Below are 20,909 nucleotides of genomic sequence, written 5' to 3' on the forward strand. Positions count from 1 at the left end.
CCGTAGACTCTGTCTAACTCGCAGACATCCCATCTCTCCTGGAAGTTCTGGGAGTCTCTCGCATATTAACAGTGGCTCCCTGATGCCTGCAAATTATATACAATATCACGGAAATCAAATTTTTTGAGAGCGAGCAAGAGAGAGACCACGAGAGCGAGAGAGAGCGAGCGTGAGATCATATCGAGAGCAACCACAAGAGAGAGAGAGCACGAGACCACGAGAGCAAGAGAGAGCGAGCGTGAGAGCACACACAAGAGAGACCACGAGAGAGAGAGCGCGCGCGACAGAGACCATGAGAGAGAAAGCGTGCGCACCATAGCAGAGTGTTCCAAAAAAAAGAAAATATAAATTGTTCGTCACCCCAGACTACACTAAAGTGATGACACTAAAAATAATGACAGTGTTGCTCGCTGCACTGTTTGCAACAGTGACTTTTCTATTGCCCATGGCGGGTTAAGACTGTAAAAGCCACGATGAGGTGAGTTTAACATGTGTCATTCATTCATTAGCATAGCTAATGTTATTTAAACTAGCTGGCTGCTGCTAAGGAGCTACTCTATTGCAGACATCCCACCTCTCCCGGAAGTTCTGGGAGTCTCCCCAAATTGATGGTGCTACCTCCCTGAAATGAGTTTTTGCAGGGTGGGATGTCTGATCTCCCACGTAAATACAAATGCAAAAAATCTATCTAAGGTCTCCCACATCTCTTGGCACCACTCATGCATTACCATTCTGATCTTCCAGAGGACAAATTTTGTAACTTGCAATCTTTTTCCTCTTAACATAACTGTAAAATCCCTTATGTCTTTCCTTCATCTTGTCTGCTAAAGTAACCTCACGCTTTCTTTTAGCTTTCCTGAGTTCTTTCTTAAGTGTTCTGTTACATGTTGTATATTCGATAAACACCTCATTTGTTCCTCTCTGCCAATACCTGCACTACACCTCCTTAACCTGTCTCTTAACCTGGGCTTGTATTTTTCATGAAACCGAAGTTTCCTACTCTACCTTTTCTTCTGACAAGCACAAACAAGTTTTGTAGTCTCAGTTTTTCACTTTTGAAGCTACCAAGTACACCTTTGCCATGAAACATGGCCCTAACCCTAACCCTAATGGACACTCTCCAGATCCTTTTTGATACCATCAAATTTGGCAGTTCTCCAATTTAGAATCTTGATCTTACAGTCAAGATGACACCCTCCCATTTTCAAATCTCCTACTAGCTCTTCTTTCAGTAAGTCCTGATGAAGGGTCTTGGCCCGAAATGTCGACTGTACCTCTTCCTAGAGATGTTGCTTGGCCCACTGCATTCACCAGCAACTTTGATGTGTGTTGCCTGTTATTAATGCTCCTTTGGTCAACATATTCTGGATAGATCATGAAACTCTCTTATCAATTCTTTTACCTATATTTCTAGTCTTGAATGTGATTCTGCAAACTGTTGGAACCTGTGTTTTGCTGTTGGGACATTGTTTGAAGAGAAGGCTATAGGATGGCACACAAGCCTTTGTTTGATCGTATTTCACCAATTATAACTTCCGTTGTTTTATCAATCAAACTGAGAAGGGTGATTGAAACATCAAGGTGACTGCAGAAGTGTCTGTTCATCAAGAAACTAGTGAGATTGAGCATCAAAGTAAGTGCAAAGGGTGAGCGCCAGCTACTTGCCTTATGATCAGTGATTCTGTACCAGAGAGGGGAGAACCTGCTGCTGCACGCTGAGAGTGTTGCCCAGGACTCTGGACTCTGGTTTTCAGTCTTATAGTTTTATATTCTGCTTTTTTCACGTGATATTCTCAGTTTTCTTTTGTGCAGGAGGAGGGAAATGGGAAGTCAATATGTGATTCATTTTTGTTCTTTGCTTTGGGCGGGAAGGGGGATTTAGGGTTGATGCAACTGATCCATTTTTGATAATTTTTTGTGCAGAAAGAAGGATTTGGGGTTGATATGCTTGTTCCATTTTCGTAAGCTTTTTGTGCTGAAAGAAGTTTTTGGGATTGATCCACCTGATCCATTTTTGAATATTTTTTCTGCAGAAAGGTTGATGTGCCTGATCCATTTTTGCTGATTATTTGTGGAGAAAGAATAATTTGGTGTTGTTGTGCCTGATCCATTTTTGTTTGTTGTTTGTGCAAAAAGAAGAATTTCAGGTTGATGTGCCTGTACCGTTTTTGTTTATTGTTTGTGGAGAAAGAAGGATTTGTGATTAATGTTCAAGATCCATTTTTGTACATTTTTTATGCGGAAAGAAAGATTTGGGATTGATATGTCAAATCCATTTACGTTCATGTTTTGTTGCAAAAGATGGATTTGGGGTTGATGTGCCAGTTCTAATTTTGTTCAATTTTTGTACTGGAAGGAAGTTTTGACTTTGATGTGCCTGATCCATTTTTCATCAATTTTTGTGCATAAGGAAGGATTTCGGGTTGATGTGCCTGTTCCAATTTTTTTTCTTTTTTGTGCTAACAGAAGGATTTGAGAGTGATGTGCCTTATCGCTTTTTTATGATTTTTTGTGCAGAAGGAAGGATTTGGGGTTGATGTGCCTGATACATTTTTTTTACATTTTTTTGTGTGGAAAAAAGGATTTGGGATCCACAGTTATGCTGTGCTTTTCTTTTCTTTCTAAGATTCATGGCTTCCTGGAGAATTGGAGAATTTCTGAATTGTGTACTTATATAATTAAAGATCCTTTGAGAAGAACTATCTTTTTTCATATTTACTTAGAATCTACTTGATCCTCTCCAACACAAACTTCTGTCCTGTCTCATTCCCTAATAGTAGACCTATTGCACATTCTCTCTTGTTCAGACTTACAGTATATGTACTGATTAACGAAACTTTCCTGAATACATTTGAGAAAACCTATCCAGTCTTGTCCTTTTACAGCATGGAAGTCCGAGTAAGTATGTGGAAAGTTAAAATCACCTACTATAACATTATGTTTCTTGTAACAATTTAAAACATTTTTTAATATCAATTTAGGAGAGACATCCGGGAGACAGCAAAAACTATAATGAATGCATACGGCATGAATGTCTCAGAGTCGCTGTTTGTGATATGTTAGATGGCAAGTGTCCCTGCCCAGAAGCATTGAGGTATGTTAATTCCACATGGATTAAGATGTAATTAAGATGTTTATGATGCAGATGCTTTGTCCAATGGGTCCATTCATTGCAATTTACTTGATAATTAAGTTGAAGTTTGAGAGATTTGATTGTAAAAAACAATGCAAAGATGGTGCTTTCATTGGCTGAAGTCAGTAACCAAGGGGTATAAAATTTTGTGCAGTACAGGCCCTGTATACCACAATGTGGTGCAACAGTTTAACCTACTCTATGAACAATTTAACCCATCCATGTCACATAGCCCTCCATTTTTCTATAATCTGTATACCCATCTAAGAATTTCTTTAATGCATCTATTGTACTAGCCTCTATCATTACCCCTCACAGGGCATTCTATACTCTCACTATTCTCTGTGTTAAAAAAAATCTTACATCTGACTTTCCTCAGAACTTCCCTCTAATCACCTTGGTATTAGCCATTTCTGCTTTCAGAGAAAGTCTCTGGGTAAACATTCAACCTATGCCTCTTATCACCTTGTACACCTTTATTGTTGCCTCTCATTCTCCTTCATTTGAAAGAGTAAAGTCCTAGCTTGCTCAACCTACCCTTACAAGACATGCCGTCTAATCCAGACAGCATTCTGGTAAATCTTCTCTCCACCGTCTCCAAAGTCTCCTTTCTATAAAGAAGTCAGCAGAGCTGAACACAGCTGTTGTATAGAGTTGGAACATGTGCAGAACGCTGAGATGGAAAACTGTGGAAACATGGTTCCAGGACAATTTCCTAAGCACCATCAACCTCCAGACCATATTGCTCAGTGATTTGGGCTAATATTTTGTGCTGAAGTGTAATTAGGTATGCTGTGTGTGACTGTATGTATATACTGTTTTGCACCTTGGCTCTGAATTGAATTGAATTGACTTTATTACTTAAATCCTGAGGCACGAGGTGTAAAAATCTTTATGTCTCTGTCTAAATATGCAATGTGCAATTTATAGTTGGTTATAATAAATAGCATGTACAACAGTCAATATAACATAGAAATACAGTTGTGTTAACATGAATTAATCAATCTGATGGCCTGGTGGAAGAAGCTGTCCCGGAGCCTGTAGGTCCTCGCTTTTATGCAGCGGTACCATTTCCCGGATGGTAGCAGTTGGAACAGTTGTAGTTGGGGGTGACTCAGGTCCCCAGTGATCCTTTGGGCCCTTTTTTACACACCTGTCTTTGTAAATGTCCTGAATCATAGGAAGTTCACAACTACAGATGCGCTGAGTTGCCCACACCACTTTCTGCAGAGTCCTGTGATTAAGAGAGGTACAGTTCCCGTACTAGGCAGTGATGCAGCCAGTCAGGATGCTCTCAATTGTGCCCCTTAGAAAGTTCTTCAGATTTGGGGCCCAAACCAACCTTCTTCAACTATCTGAGGTGAAAGGGGCACTATTGTGCCTTTTTCACCACACAGCTGATATGTACAGACCACATGAGATCCTTGGTCACGTGTATGCTAAGGAACTTAAAGCTGTTTATCTTATCAACCCCAGATACATTGGGGTCAATAGCAGTTAACCTGTCTCCATTCCTCCTGTAATCCACAAACAGCTCCTTTGTTTTTGCGACACTGAGGGAGAGGGTGACCCTACTGTTTCAGGGTGATGACATCTCCTCTGTAGGCTGCCTTATTATTATTTGAGATTAGGCCTATCAGTGTAGTATTGTCAGCAAATTTAATTAGTAGATTAGAGCTGTGGGTGGCGACACAGTCTTGAGTATACAGAGAGTAAAGAAGGGGGGTTAGGACACAACCCTTGAGGGGCTCCTGAGTGGAGGGTCAGAGAGATAGAGGTGAGGGAGCCCACACTTACCACCTGCTGGCGATCTGACAGGAAGTCCAGGATCCAGCTACCTTAGGTGGGGTAAAGGTCGAGTCTTTGAGCATCTTTTCGAGCCTGGGGGGAATTATGGTGTTGATGCTAGTTATTACAAATGATAATTAAACAAATTTGAGATGGAAATCTCAAGAGTGAAAATCTCTTGAGAGTTGTAATCTGGAATGCCATTTCCTGGTAGGTAAAGGTAAAGGCGAATTCTAAACTATTCTAATTATATAAAACAAAAGGTTAACTTGAGAAATCAATGTGGTGGAGCCTAAGATATTGGTAATTATAAACACGAGTTTCAGTACATGCTGGAGGAACTCAGCAGGTCAAGTAGCATCTTTAGATACAAAGTAACAAGTTGACATTTTGGGCTGTAATCCTTCATCAGTTCTAACCTGCTGAGTTTCTGTTGGTGTTCTATTGTCACAAGTATCAAGATACAGTGAAAACTCATCCTACATATAGTGTATTGAGGTAGAATAAGCAAAGAATAACAATGTAGAAACCCAGAGAAACGGTTGATGTTGTGTACTTAAATTTTCTGAAAGTCCTTGAAAAGGTGCCACACATACCTGCTTAACAAGCTACCTTGTCTGCCTGGCATCGGTAGTCACATAACCAGAACTTAAAAGGCAATTAAAAAGGTGGGGGATGGTGGTTGTCCATTGTGTCCGACTATGACAGGAAACCTGTGCGGGAGAGTTTTTAAAGTGGAAAAGCTGTTGCACTGGGGTACTTCCGTTCTTCTGACCTCAGAAGTCTGGACCCAGTGGTGTGAACAAGTATCACAAACTGGGGTCTTCCTTGGTTGCTTTGGATGACTCTGACATCTTCTGTGCCTCGTCATGTCCTTCACTGTCCATGGAATAAAGCCTTGTTGGCTATTGGATCTCGCAGTAGATCTCATCCACCCAGTCTGCTAGAGTAGAATTTGGAGTCTAGAACAGGCATGTCCCTTTCTCACTGGGTTATGAGGCCACCCTCACTTGATTTAGCCTTTTGTAGAAACAGTGTACCAGGGTATGTCCGCTGATATAGCCAAACAGCTACTTGGAGCCATAAGTGGGATGCTGCCTTACTCTGACTTAATAGTCAGACCTAGCTGGCACTAACCAGAGCAACTATATTTGGTGACTACAAGATGGTGAACATTTACATTGTGCTTAATTCAGCTGAATGTTGTATTTAGTTGTATTTAATTTTGTTCTATTTTAAAATACCTGTAATGTGAAATATTCACTGGTTAAACTAAATGGTGATGTTTTTCATTCACTTAGAAGTGTGATGGAGAAATCTTTCATGGAGTTTTATGATTTCTTTGAACTGTCCTGTAAGGATCGGCTTCATCTGCAGGGGCAAACCATGCAGGTAACATAACTTTACTTGCCCCTGTTCACCTCAATTAAATGAAATTCGTTCCTGATCTCTTTCTATCCCAGTTCTTGATCAGTTCGCATTGGTGAAATGGTGACTTTCTTTATACTGAAAAACATGAAACTGCAGATGCTGAAAATTCAGAATAATTCAACAAGTTGCTAGATGAACTTGACAGGTCTGGCAGAATCTATGGAGAGTGACAACCATTTCACATTTTGGTCAGAAAATCCAAGTATTGACTATTTATCCCCAACATAATGATGCCCTGTTTGGCTGAGTTCCTCCAGCATTTTGCTTTTCTTTATACCTAGCAACACACACACACACACACACACACACACACACACACACACACTCGTGCTGGAGGAACTCATCTTGTGTGTTGTTCGGATTTCCAGCATCTGTCGATCTCCTCTTGTTTGTACTTTATACTTAGTTCTTTTATCTTTTATCATGGACACCTTTCTTCCTGTATGCATCATCAACCTTTTCTTTGAACGTTGAATTTATCGTAAACTTTCCCTATTGCTCCCCCCCACCTTTCAAATCCAAATCATCCCTCTTTATATACTTTTTCCCTTTACTCCTCCAACTTGCCCCTCCAGATTCATCCACCTTTTACCCGCACATTTCGTATACTGTATCGTCTCTCACATCTGGTTCCGCCTTTGCCGCACTTTACATTAATTATTTCCACTTTCACCTTTTTTGCTTATCTGGAGCTGAAATCCATAAGTAATCCTACTCCCAAAGTCCTTCCCATGAGTGCGTATAGCCATAAGGCAGCAGAGGTTTCAGATCAGAGTTTTCCTTACCCTAGATGAGCTACCAACCATGGTTGATGAGCCTCATCTGCCCAAAGTGTCTGGTTTTAAGCCCCTTAGTCTATTTTCCCGCCAGTTTCTTTGGGCTTAGTAGCTGGACTTGGTTGTCAGAGGCTATTTGAAATGCACATATTTGGGGGCATTAAATCTGTAGTGGAAACTTCTCTCCTTTACCACTCCCGGTTATAACAACCAAGGTGATATATATGTACTTTGATAATGCATTTACTTTGAACTTTGAATCTGCTGAATTCCATTAACATTTTGAATCTTCCTTGAGAGTTCCTTCAGTTGTTTTTTGTTCTAGAGTTCAGTATATGCAGTCTTTTGTGAATGCATCAGCCCTTTCCCTGTGTGTATGTGGTTATTTTAAAAAATGACTGCCTATCATTGAATTCTATTACAGGTGTATAGAAACATAGAAAACCTACAGCACTATACAGGCCCTTTGGCCCACAAAGCTGTGCTGCCCATGTCCTTACCTGAGAAATTACCTAGGGTTACCTATAGCCCTCTATTTTTCTGAGTTCCATATACCTGTCCTGGAGTCTTTTAAAAGACCCTACTGTATCCGCCTCCACCACAGCCTTTGGCAGCCCATTCCACGCACTCACCACTCTCTACATAAAAAACTTACCCTGGTATCTCCTCTGTACCTACTTCCAAACACCTTAAAACTGTGCCCTCTCGTGCTAGACATTTCATTCAGCCCCGGAGAAAGGCCTCTGACTATCTACATGATCAATGCCTTTCATCATTTTATACTCATCAGGTCATCTCTCATCCTCCATCGCTCCAAGGAGAAAAAGCCAAGTTCACTCTTGCTATTTTCATAAGGCATGCACCCCAATCCAGGCAACATCCTTGTAAATCTCCTCTGCACCCTTTCTATGGTTTCCATATCCTTCCTATAGTGAGGTGATCAGAACGAGCACAGTACTCCAAATGGGGTCTGACCAGGGTCCTATAAAGCTGCAACATTACCTCTCGGCTCTTAAACTCAATCCCACGATTGATGAAGGCCAATGCACCGTATGCCTTCTTAACCACAGAGTCAATCTGCGCAGCAGCTTTGAGTTTCCTATGGACTTGGAGCCCAAGATCCCTCTGAACCTCCACACAGCCAAGAGTCTTACCATTAATATTGTCATCTTTATTCTGTCATCATATTTGACCTACCAAAATGTACCACCTCACACTCATCTGGGTTGAACTCCATCTGCCACTTCTCAGCCCAGTTTTGCATGCTATCAATGTCCCGCTGTAACCTCTGACAGCCCTCTACACTATCCACAACACCTCCAACCTTTGTGTCATCAGTAAGCTTACTAACCCATCCCTCCACTTCCTCTTCAAGGTTAATTATAAAAATCACAAAGAGAAGGGGTCCCAGAACAGATCCCTGAGCCACACCACTGTTCACCGACCTCCATGCAGAATATGACCTGTCTACAACCACTTTTAGCCTTCTGTGGACAAGCCGGTTCTGGATCCACAGATCCCCTTGGATCCCATACCTCCTTACTTTCTCAGTAAACCTTGCATGTGGTACCTTATCAAATGCCTTGCTGAAATCCATATATACTATATCTACTGCTTTTCCTTCATCAGTGTGTTTAGTCTGTTACGTACCCTGTAACTGGGTTGCCAAACCAGCAGAAATGGATCACTCAGTTGGAGTCTGGAGTACTAGAGCTAAGAAAGTTTTATTAAAGAAACAAGCAACACAGTAATCGAAAGGGTAATAAATGCAACAGTTCAGCAATGATAACCACACATGTGCACAGAATTAAGATAACAGCATCAATCAAGCTCTATCGTTGTCTAGGGGTAAATGACCAAATTTCAAAGTGACTCAAAGTTCAGTCCAGTTTAGTAGTTCAGTTCGCAGTAATCGTTGCCATGGCGATGGACAACGTGGGGGGGAGAGAGAGAGAGAACAGGAACAACTGATCATTCAGAACGGCTTCACTCACAGACCAGCGATATGGCTCACAAGCAGCTTTTGGGCGGGTCCTTGGTGATGTCACCTGAGGTCACCGACTGTGATCCCTCCTCCAGATGCGGTCGATCCTCTGCAGTGAACCCGGCACCCAGGCAAGGGTGGATCCCGCTAATCGTACCTTTCCACCCTGGTCGTTGTCTGATACTTCTCATCCACTCGTGAGAGGCGCACCGCTTCCAGGGTCTCGTTACCTCGGGTGGCGTGTGTGTGTCCTGCCTTAGCGAACCTGTCCCTTTTTATCCCCCTGCTGGGGTATCACCTGTCCATCACTTCAAACAGTTCAGGGTTCAAAGGGGGGAGCTGCTCCAGACAGCTCTCTCTCCCACATCCCTTCATTACACATCTCCAGACACTGCTCCATTGTTCTTTATCTCTCCTTCCCCTGAGGGCAGGTGGCAGACCAACTGCTGATGCCACTGATGCTAGCCCAGGCCAGCAAACATCTTAATTTTATGTGTATTCTCGTCACAAGTCACATCCTCAAAAAATTCAATCAGGCTCATAAGGCATAACATACGAAATATGCTTATTTCTCCTCACTATTCCTTCTCTAAATTTCTATTCCTCATTCTGGTTCCTCTTTTACTCTTTCTCTTCATCTGCCTATACCTCCCTCAAGTTTCAAAAGGTTTCAGTAGATCACTTAACGTCAGAGAAATGTGTACAATATACATCCTGAAAATTTTTCTCTTCGTAATCCTTTCTTCTTCCCATACTTTCATGGTTCACTCTCCTCTCCTTTGATTCCTTCATCTTCAGCACCTTTTTCTTTTCCATTAATCTATAAGATACAAAAGCAGAATTAAGCTATTCAGCCCATCAAGCCTGTCCTACCATGCCATCATGGCTGATTTATTAAACCCCTCAACCCCATTCTCCTGTCCTCGCCCCATAATCTTTGACCCCTTACTAATCAAGAATCCATCAGCTTCAAAATACCTAATGGCTGGTCCTTCGCATTCATCTGTGGCAATGAATTCCACAGTTTCACCATTCTCTGACTAAAAGTATCCCTTTTGAGGCAGACTCTGCCTCTATAGGGAACATCCCCTCCATGTTCACTCTATCTTGGCCTTTCAATATTCTATAGGACCTCGTTCCCTAATCTTCAAAATTCAGAGCTATCAAATGCTCCTCATGTGTTAACCCTTTCATTCCCAGAATAATTTTCGTGACCATCTTCTGGACCCTCTCTAATACCAGCACATCTTTTCTTACATAAGAGGCCCAGAACTGCTCATATTACTCCAAGAGCAGTGTGATGAATGTCTGATAAAGCCTCAGCATTACATCAATGTCTTTATATTCTAGTCCTCTCAAAATGAATGCTAACATTGCATTTCCCTTCCTCTCCATTGACTCAACCTGAAAGTCAACCTTTAGGGATTCCCAAGTTCCTTTGCACCTCAGATTTTGAATGTTCTTCCCATTTAGAAAACAATCTACACAAATTGCACGACTGTACGCTTCCCAACATTGAATTCCATCTGCCACCCCTTTGTCATTTTTCTAATCTGAGTTCTTCTGCGGACTCCCTGCTTCCTCGACACCTACTTGCCCTTCGATCTACTTTTGTATCTTCTGGAAATCTGGCCACAAATCCATCAATTCCTTCATCCAAGTCATTGACATATACAGATGTCCCCTGCTTTTCAAACGTTCGCTTTACAAAACGTTACTGTTACGAAATACCTACATTAGCACCCTATTTTCGCTTTCAGAAGGTGTTTTCACTGTTACAAAAAAAAATTCAGCGCGCGATAAAAAATCAGCACGCGAAAAAATCAGCGCGCGATAAAAGATAGTGCACCCTGAGCAGCTGCTCTCCCCCAGATTCGGAACTGCTTTGCTTTAATACGTGCCTGTGAGCAGCCGTTTGCAAGATGAGTTCTATGGTATTGGAAAAGCCTGAAGGAGCTCGTAAGGGTGTTACACTTAGCGTAGAACTAGACATAATTAAGCGTTTCGATCGTGGTGAACGAAGTAAGGACAACGTGAGTTTGGCTTGTGGAAGCTGACGAACTTGATGTTGAGGAGGTTTTGGCATCCCATGACCAAGAAATGACAGATGAAGAACTGATGCATTTGGAAGAAAAAAGGATAACAATGGAAACCGAATGAGTAATGATAAAGTACAACTTTAATTTTGAAAGGGTACGTCGGTTTGGGGGATATTTGCAGGATGGTTTGAGTCCTTATTAAAGAACTGTGTGATAGAAAAATGCGCGAGGCTCAGCAGTCAAGCAAGCCTTCCACATCAGCCACAGCAGACAACAAACCTCAACCTTTGACATCGATGCGGGCAGAGATAGAAGAAGATGAGCTGCCTGCTCTAATGGAAACAGGCGACGAGATAACACCCCAGTGTCCCACCACCCCAACCCCCAGGCCACGGACAGATCCGATTTGCGGAGAACGCAGCAGTAGCCAGGAGACACACAGCACATCTTTAAGAAAAAAGCCAAAGTAAACATGTTAATTATTTAGGTGCTGCCCCACACGTAAATGTCGGCCCAGATCAGAGACGACGCAATCGGAAATCGGCACTGATCTGGGCCGACAATTACAGGCGGCACCTAATTAATTAGCATGTTAGTTTTGGCTTTTTTCTTAAAGATGTGCTGTGTACCTCCTGGTTACCACTGGCCCCCTGCGTTCTTCGCAGCAATGTATCGCTCAGCGGCCCGGAGGGTGGGGGGGGCCACTGCACCACCCAAACTCCAACGACTCAGTCTAACACACCACCATCAGTGTGCTCCGCGCTGTCCCAATTCCTGTAAGTGATACTACACTGTACATACATTATTTCTGCTTTATATCAGCTGTGTATTTTTACGTGTTATGTGGTATGATTTGGCAGCTTCATAGTTTAAAGATTACTGGAGAGCACTTGCGCGTGTTTTTGCCAACAGGCCTTGCGTGAGATTTTTGCTACAGAAATCTGTGCCGGCAATGATTGTGGAAAAGTATTTCTACTTTATATAGGCTGTGTATCATATCATATCATATCATTCCTGCTTTTACTATATGTTACTGTTATTTTAGGTTTTAATGTGTTATTTGGCATGATTTGGTAGGTTATTTTTGGGTCTGCGAACGCTCACAAAATTTTCCCTGTAAGGTGAAAAGAAGTGGTCCCAACTATTGCAGCAGAACACCACTAGTCACTGGAAACTAAGTAGAAAAGGTTCCCTTGATTCCCACTCCTTGCTTCTGCTAGTCAGCCAATCTTCTATCCATGCTAGAATCTTTCCTGTAATTCCATGGGCTTTTAATCTTGTCAAACGCCCTTCTGAAAATACAAGTATACAAAATCCACTGATTCTCCCTGTTGAATCTGCTTGTTACTTCCTTAAAGAATCCTAATATATTTGTCAGACAAGATTTTTCTTTAAGGAAACCATGCTGACTTTTGCTTATTTGATCATGCTCCTCCAAGTACCAAGAAACCACATCCTTAGCACTCAACTCCCAACACTGACACTAGGATAATTGGCCTATAACTTCCTTTCTTCTGCATCCTTCTGTTCTTAAAGAATGGTCATTACTAATACCTCTGCAATGTCTTCAGCCAGAACCCTGGTGTAGTCAGTCTGGTCCAGGTGACTTATTTACCTTCTGACCTTTCAGAAGCACCTTCTCCTTGGTAATGGCAACTATATTCATTTCTGCCCCTGATGCCTTTGATTAATTAATTATTGGAATACCATTCAATCAACTTTATTGACTATTGGAAACATTTTTTCAGAACCATCAATGATTCATTGGTGCAGTGACTATGAGGTTGACTCCTGTTTCTGAATGAGCTATTCTGAAAGCTGACAGTAGCACCCACTGCAAAGAGTAATCAGTAGCAAAACAATATAGCAGGTTTGAGAAGGTCAAATTAACCCTAATGTGTCATCATCTCACAGTCCTACACTTGTATGTGTTGGAGACGACATTGGGGAGGACAGCATTTGACCTATAGGTATAGGAACAAAATTTGGCCATTCAGCTCATGCAGTCTTCTCCACGAACTTTTCATGCCCTTGCTAATCAAGATTTATTAACCTCTGATTTAAATATGCCCAAGGATTGGGCCTCCACAGCCGACTATGGCAATGAATTCTACAAATTCACCACCCAGTGTCTAAAGAAATTCATCTATCCCGATTCTAAAAGGGTGTCCTTGTTTTCTGAACTGTGCCCTCTAATCCTCATCCTCCACTCTGGGAAATATCCTGTCCACATTCACTCTGCCTAGTGCTTTCAATTTTTGACGTTTCAATAAGATACGCGCCCCCCACTTCTCATTCTTTTAAACTCCACTAAGCACAGGCCCAGAGCCATAAAATTCTCCTCATATGTTAACCTTCTCATTATTGTGAAGCTCCTTTGGACTCTCTCCAATGCTAGCCCAATCTTCTAGAGGATCCAAAACTGCTCACCATACTCCAAGTGCAACTTTGCATCTGCATGTGTGTACAAAGCTCTGGTGCATTGTGGAACGTAGCTAGTAAGTCTTCTGCACCTGTTCTGCAAATAGTTCTCCACAACTGATCGTATCTGAGAATTCCAGAGATTCGCCATTCTCTGAGAGAAGATATTGCCTTGTAAATCAAAGTCAAACTAAATTTATTATCTAAGTATGTAAATGTCAGCATGTACTACCCTGAGATTAATTTTCTTACAGGCATTCACGGTAAATAAAGAAATAGAACAGAATCGATGAAAACTTCACACACGCAAGGACTGATAAATACTAGTGTGCAAAATAAAACAAACTGCAAATACATTGAAAACAAATAATGATGATAAATAAGTCAATAAATATTACTGAGAACATGAGTTGTAGAATCCTTGAAGATTAGTTTAGTGATTGGTTCAGAATTCTGCTGAGTGAAGGGTAATAACTATTCCCAACCGGGTGGTATAGGACCTATACTCCTGCACCTCTTTCACAATGGCAGCAGCAAGAAGAGAGCATGGCTAGGTGGTGGGGCCCCGATGATGGATTCTGCTTTCCTGTGACAGCACTCCTTGCAGATGTCTACAGGACACTTTCCACTGTGCATTTTTCAACAGTGTGCAAAGTGGTTGTACACTTTGGAATAGACTAAAGTTGAGAAAAATAGAAAGGTTTTTGAACTGCAGTTGCTCCAGATCTTGACAGCTTCCATGTACTGTAATATGCATTGTAAACACTTCAGAAGTTTTAAAATGTTAAAAGAAAGCATAGTACACTCAAAGTGCTGGAAGAACTTTGAAAGTCAGGCAGTAACCATGAACGGGAATAAACAGTTGACACTTAAAGCCAAGACATTTCATCAGGATGCTTGAAGGTCCTTAAAAATGGTCTTGGACTGAGACGGTGACTGTTTATATCCACTAGGTTGTTTATTCCCCTCCATGTAGGGCATTGAGGGGGTCCAGAGGAGGTTCATTAGGATGATTCTTGGAATGAAAGTGTTAATGTGTGAGGAGCGTTTGATGCTTCTGGGTCTGTACTCAATGGAGTTTACAAGATCGAGGGATGGCCCTCATTGTAACCTATCAAATATTAAAAGGCCTAGATAGTCTGCATTGGGGATGATGTTTCCTATAGTAGGAGAGCACAGCCTCGGAACAGAGGGACGCCCATTTAGAACAGAGATGAGGATGAATTTCTTTAGCCAGAAAGTGATTAACCTGTGGAATTCATTGCCACAAACAGCTGTAGAAACCAAATCATTGGATGAGTTATGGGGCAACATAGTGGCATTGTGACTGGCACAATACTTTTTCATAGAGGCAACCCAGGTTCAGTTCCCACTGCTGCAAGTAAGGAGTTTATACATTCTCCCCTTGACCGTGTGGGTTTCCTCTGGGTGCTCCCATTTCCTGCCACAGTCCAAAGACATAACATGTAGTAGGGTAAACACGAGGAATTCTGCAGATTCTGGAATTTCAAGCAACACACATCAAAGTCGCTGGTGAATGCAGCAGGCCGGGCAGCATCTCTAGGAAGAGGTACAGTCGACGTTTCAGGCCGAGGCCCTTCATCAGGACTAACTGAAGGAAGAGCTAGTAAGAGATTTGAAAGTGGGTGGAGGAGGGGGAGATCCGAAATGATAGGAGAAGACAGGAGGGGAAGGGATGGAGCCAAGAGCCGGACAGGTGATTGGCAAAAGGGATATGAGCGGATCATGGGACAGGAGGCCCAGGGAGAAGGAAAGGGGGTGGGGGGAAGCCCAGAGGATGGGCAGGGGATAGTCAGAGGGACAGAGGGAGAAAAAGGAGAGAGAGAGAGAAAGAATGTGGAAGTTAGAGAAGTAAGCGGAATAAGTGCTACAAATGCCCTTACACTTCCTCCCTTACCACCATTCAGGGCCCCAGACAGTCCTTCCAGATGAGGCGACACTTCACCTGTGAGTCAGCTGGGGTGATATACTGCGTCCGGTGCTCCCGATGCGGCCTTCTATATATTGGCGAGACCCGATGCAGACTGGGAGATCGTTTTGCTGAACACCTACGCTCTGTCCGCCAGAGAAAGCAGGATCTCCCAGTGGCCACATGTTTTAATTCCACATCCCATTCCCATTCTGATATGTCTATCCACGACCTCCTCTACTGTAAAGATGAAGCTGTACTCAGGTCGGAGGAACAACACCTTATATTCCGTCTGGGTAGCCTCCAACCTGATGGCATGAACATTGACTTCTCTAACTTCTGCTCATGCCCACCTCCCCCTCGTACCCCATCCGTTATTTATTTATATACACACATTCTTTCTTTCTCTGTCCTTTTTCTTCCTCTGTCCCTCTGACTATACCCCTTGCCCATCCTCTGGGTTTTCCCCCCTCCCCCTTTTCTTTCTTCCCGGACCTCCTGTCTCATGATCCTCTCATATCCCTTTTGCCAATCACCTGTCCAGCTCTTGGCTCCATCCCTCCCCCTCCTGTCTTCTCCTATCATTTTGGATCTCCCCCTCCCCCTCCCACTTTCAAATTCCTTACCACCTCTTCCTTCAGTTAGTCCTGACGAAGGGTCTTAGCCCAAAACGTCGACTGTACCTCTTCCTACAGATGCTGCCTGGCCTGCTGCGTTCACCAGCAACTTTGATGTGTGTTACTTGTAGTAGGGTAATGGGTTATTGTAAATTGTCCTGTGATTAGGCTGTGATTAAATCAGGGGTTTGCTGGCAACGCAGCTCGCAGGCTGGAAAGGCCTATTCTGAGTTCATCCCATTAATTAAATAAATAAATAATTTAAAGCGGTTCTTGATTGGTCAGGGTGTCAAAGCTTATAGAGGGAAGACAGAAGAACAAGATTAAGAGGGATAATAAATCACCATGTTGGAATGGTGGAGAAGACTCATTGAAAAAAATTGTCTTATGTCTTATTGTTTAGTCTAGTGGCCATAGATGCTGCTTGATTTGCTGCATTCCTTCAACATTTTACATTTGTTGGTCAAGACATACAGCATCTTCAGAATCTCTCGTGTATTAATTAAATTAAATGCCTTTTGAAAGTTCATTTTTACCTTATCAATTGTAATTTCCTCTTAACATTTCATTACCTCTTCAAAATTCACTGAAGTTATTATAGTTAAAATACTATAATTCTAAGCAAACTCTTCTTCAAACAACTAAACTTGGAACTAAACACCTCTCTTTGCAACACCTCAACATCCTGGCCATCTGTAAAGATCATAAGCAACACCTCTGCTACAATGATCTTCATTTTATTGACTCTGCACAAACAACAATATAACTATATTGACCCCAGGCCAACAACTTAAAACAAAGATTCTGCTGTTCCCTTTGTACCAATACTCAGGCCACATCCAATTTATAACACTGAAATAAGGGATCTCCTGTTGGACAAATGATCGATCCTTTCTTCACCCTGCCCATCCAGAGTTATTGCCATCTTGTATCTGAAAACCATTGGTTTTTTATTCATTCCTTACCAGTTTAAGTGTTACCTTTCATTGTTATTGGCTGTGAGTCATCTGACTGACCTTTAACATCTTTTTATTGGCTCTGCCAGCATTCATTTATTGCCCCTCTTCTGCAACAGGCATGTGGTTCTTTATGGCTCTTTGGCTAAATCAGTTACAAAGCCAGTAACTACTTTGAATCACTCAAGGCAGACACAGATCCCAACAATCTAAGCAACACTCACAACACGCTGGAGGAACTCAGCAGGTTGGTCAGCATCTGTGGAAACGATCAGTCACGTCCTGATGAAGGGTTCCGGCCCGAAACATCGACTGATCATTTCCATGGATGCTGCCGGACCTGCTGAGTTCCTCCAGCGTATTGTGAGTGTTGCTTTGACTCCAGCATCTGCAGATTATTTTGTGTTCCCAACAATCTAAACCCGCATGTTATATCTAACCAAATAAAATTTCACACATAACTTATTATTTGGAAATGATCTCTAGTCCAGTATATTACCTGGAGCATCATTGTGTCTTCTTTAAAACACCGTGAAGCAGAGCTGCTTCACAAAATGGCAGTCTTTGACATCTTGGTAAGAACAAGGACAATTGTTTTGTCTGCTCCCATTGTCTTTGACCTATTCAAGTTCAGTGTTTTCTTCCATATTTTAATTCCTCCATGGCCATCATTGGTTGTTTTTTCAGTCTTTGTGTGTAGTTTTTTGTTGATTGTATTTTATTTCTATGTTCTACTCTGAAGTTCTATACAAAAATGAATCTCAAGATAGTATATGGTGACATAAAGGTGCTTTGACATAAAGGTTTCCCCTGCTATCCGAAGGTAGAGCGTGCCAATGAAACAGTTCGTAAGCTGGAATGTGGTAAAGTGAATAAGCAACTACCATTTATTAATACGGGAAAATTTTTTGAGCATTCCCAGACCCAAAAAAATGTACAAAATCATGCCAAATAACACATAAAACCTAAAATAACAGTAACATATAGTAAAAGCAGGAATAACATGATAATTACACAGTCTATATAAAGTAGAAATAATATATGTACAGTGTAGTTTCACTTAGTGGAATTGGGAAGACTCCAATAAATTGCAGTTTTGTCACAGTTAAACACTTGCTTATATGAATAACTACCCGATGAAATGGGCAATCGCCTCTGATCTGGGCCGACATTTATGTGCCAGGTGGCACCTAATTAATTAGCTTGTTTATGTCGGCTTTTTTCTTAAAGATGTGCTGGGTGCATCCTGGCTACCTCTGCACAGCTGCATTCTTTGCGGCAATGTATCAGTTCGTGGCCCAGCTTCAACTATGAAACTCTCCTCACCTCAGAAACTGATCAAACCACCCTTGACAACCTTTAAATTTCATCTTCACAACACTTTCACCACCATCATCCTGTGCTTTCTGTTTCAGCTTATTATAAAGACTGACTGATTTCTCCTTAAGTATAAGAAAACTTAATGGAACACCACGCTTTGTACACCCATCAATCCACTCAAGCAGTAGACTTTCCATTCTATCCATTGTTGGATGCCGACTAAGAGACCACTTTGCTACGAGCAGAACCAACAGTAACATTGGCAGCTTTCAAAATTTTTTCCCTCTGCGTATAAATAATGTGAATGGTGGACGCAGGCAAGTTCAATGCACAGACAATGTCCTTACTTCATTCACCACGATCGAAACGCTTAATTATGTCAACTTTTATGCTGTCATAAGTGTAACACCCTTATGAGCTCTTTTAGGCTTTTCCGATATTTTAGAACTCATCTTGCTAATGGATGCACAAAATAAATCGAGACAAAGCACGTGTTTAAGCAATGCAGTTCCGGGGGAGGAGCTTGGCTGTTAGGGCGTGCGCTGCCTTTTTTCATAACAGTGAAAACAGCTCTGTTAGCAATGTCACATACCCCGTGACGGAAATAAAGAAACCAGCAGAAATAGAAACCACTTTGGAGTCTAGTATTGCTATAAACTAATATTTATTAATAACTACGCAATACAGTAAACTAAGTGAAGATAAATCAAACAGGTTAGCAAGAATTATATATATAAGTAAGTAAATCAGTAAGTGTGGATAAATATGTATGAAAACCAAGCTTCCTTAAGTCTAGGGGTAAAAAGATACAGTCTTACGATGTTGAGTAAAGTTCAGTTCAGTTTGGTTTGTGGTATGTAGTTGAATAGTGATGGAGAGAGAGAGAGTGAGTTGAGTCTTCAGGTGAGCTGTCGTCGTCGATTTCCTCATCATCCTCCGAAATCCTTCACAAGTCACCGACTGTGACTTTGAACAACAAAGGGGACTGTACTTTGGTGTGGTTGAGCTGTCTACCCAGGCCAGGATCGGACACATGGACAACTCCTCACCGGTCTTGCCTTTGAACTTTCATTGGCAGAACAATTGGATCAATCTGCCTGATCGATCCTCCAAAACCCACTTTCTCTGCAGGCACAGCAATGCTCATTCAGTGTCCAGATCATGTGTCTGAGGTCTGTACCATCTGATCTCACCAGGCTGAGCATCACCTGTCATTCAAAAAGTCCCTCCTTCCTTTGTCTGTAAAGGAATGCGAGCAGGCAACAAGTCCTTGGAAGTAACATCAATAATGTCCTGTTAGTCACCATAGCAACCTTCAAGCTGCTCAGTTTTTATCTCCAAAGTAAAACTCCAAAGTTAACTCCCGTGTCAGTCCAATTGTCAATTTTGGTCTCTCTCTCCTTTCCAACAAACCATCAATGATAAATGTCTCTCTCTGTCTCTCTTCAAACAGTTAATAGGGGCGCTCCTGGATCCCCTCACAGCGAAAACAGCTAACTAATATAGGTCTTTTGTAACAGCGAGGTGTCATAAAGTGAACATTCAGAAAACGGGGGCCACCTGTAAATTTACTTTGAGCTTTGAGCACTGTTGCTCCCACAATACAGCCCCCTCAGCCCCTGCACCCTAGTGTTCTCATGACTGTTAAAGATAGCATGCAAGTGTGTATTCGTTGACTGTAGCAATCATTTAGAAGTGTCACTGTAAAAAGCTGACCACTTCTTTCTGACTCTTCTAGGATCCCTTTGGAGAGAGGCGGGGTTATTTTGATTACCAGACCTTATTGTGTCGGCTGCAGGTCATTAGAAAACAATTAAAAAAGAAAAACGAAGAGGACATAGTAGAGGTTGATTCCGACAGCAGCTCTTCAGGAAATGAGCAAGACAGTCACGGCACTTCCTATCCATAGAAAACGAACTCCATGACAGGTCTCATTCTCCCCCTCCCCCCACCCCCATCTTTGAGGACCTGCAGGAAGCTGTGGGCTGAAGCTGCCCTCTGGGAGTTGAGACCATACACGTGGTTTTGTAAATAGACCAAAGAAGGGTAGAATTGCCTTGGGTAAGAATCATTTTTTTTTTAATTTACTCTGCCATCTATGCTACTTATTGGTAGGGCCCTGCTTTCATTGTTGGTCTCTAAAACCCAAAAATACCTGTCCTTATCAGTATAATGGTTTGTATGAGATAGTGTGGATGTTTTGTGTGTTTCTGTACTAGCATTCACATGCAGACAAGTCTGATGGCTTCCTTAGAGGTGTATTTGTTTAAAATACTTACAGCTTCAAGATCTGCATTGTGCAGGTGCACCAAATAGAGTATTCTTCCTGGCGTTCCCAAGCTTTTTTGTGGACCGTAGCCCTCCGTACCCCTCCCATCCATGTATGTAATCAAATTTCTCTTGAATGTTGAAACCAAAATCACATCCACCACTAGTGCTGACAACTCATTTCACACTTTCTCCACCCTCTGAGTGAATAAGTTTCCCCTCGTGTACAAATGGAATGTCCATTTA

The 20,909-nt window shown here is 42.0% G+C and overlaps 1 protein-coding gene across 1 annotated transcript in view; it reads left to right on the plus strand.

Moving 5' to 3' along the window:
- The window catches only part of LOC134341082 (ubiquitin-conjugating enzyme E2 Z-like), a 127,302-nt gene extending 106,998 nt beyond the window's left edge, over window positions 1–20,304 (plus strand). The window contains exons 5-7 of the mRNA XM_063038832.1: window positions 2,982–3,094; window positions 6,223–6,313; window positions 20,134–20,304. Coding sequence (XP_062894902.1) covers window positions 2,982–3,094; window positions 6,223–6,313; window positions 20,134–20,304 — 375 coding nt within the window. The remainder of the gene's footprint in view (window positions 1–2,981; window positions 3,095–6,222; window positions 6,314–20,133) is intronic.
- The last annotated feature ends 605 nt before the right edge of the window (window positions 20,305–20,909 follow it).

This window comes from Mobula hypostoma, chromosome Y (genome assembly GCF_963921235.1).
Source record: "Mobula hypostoma chromosome Y, sMobHyp1.1, whole genome shotgun sequence".
NCBI lineage: Eukaryota > Metazoa > Chordata > Chondrichthyes > Myliobatiformes > Myliobatidae > Mobula > Mobula hypostoma.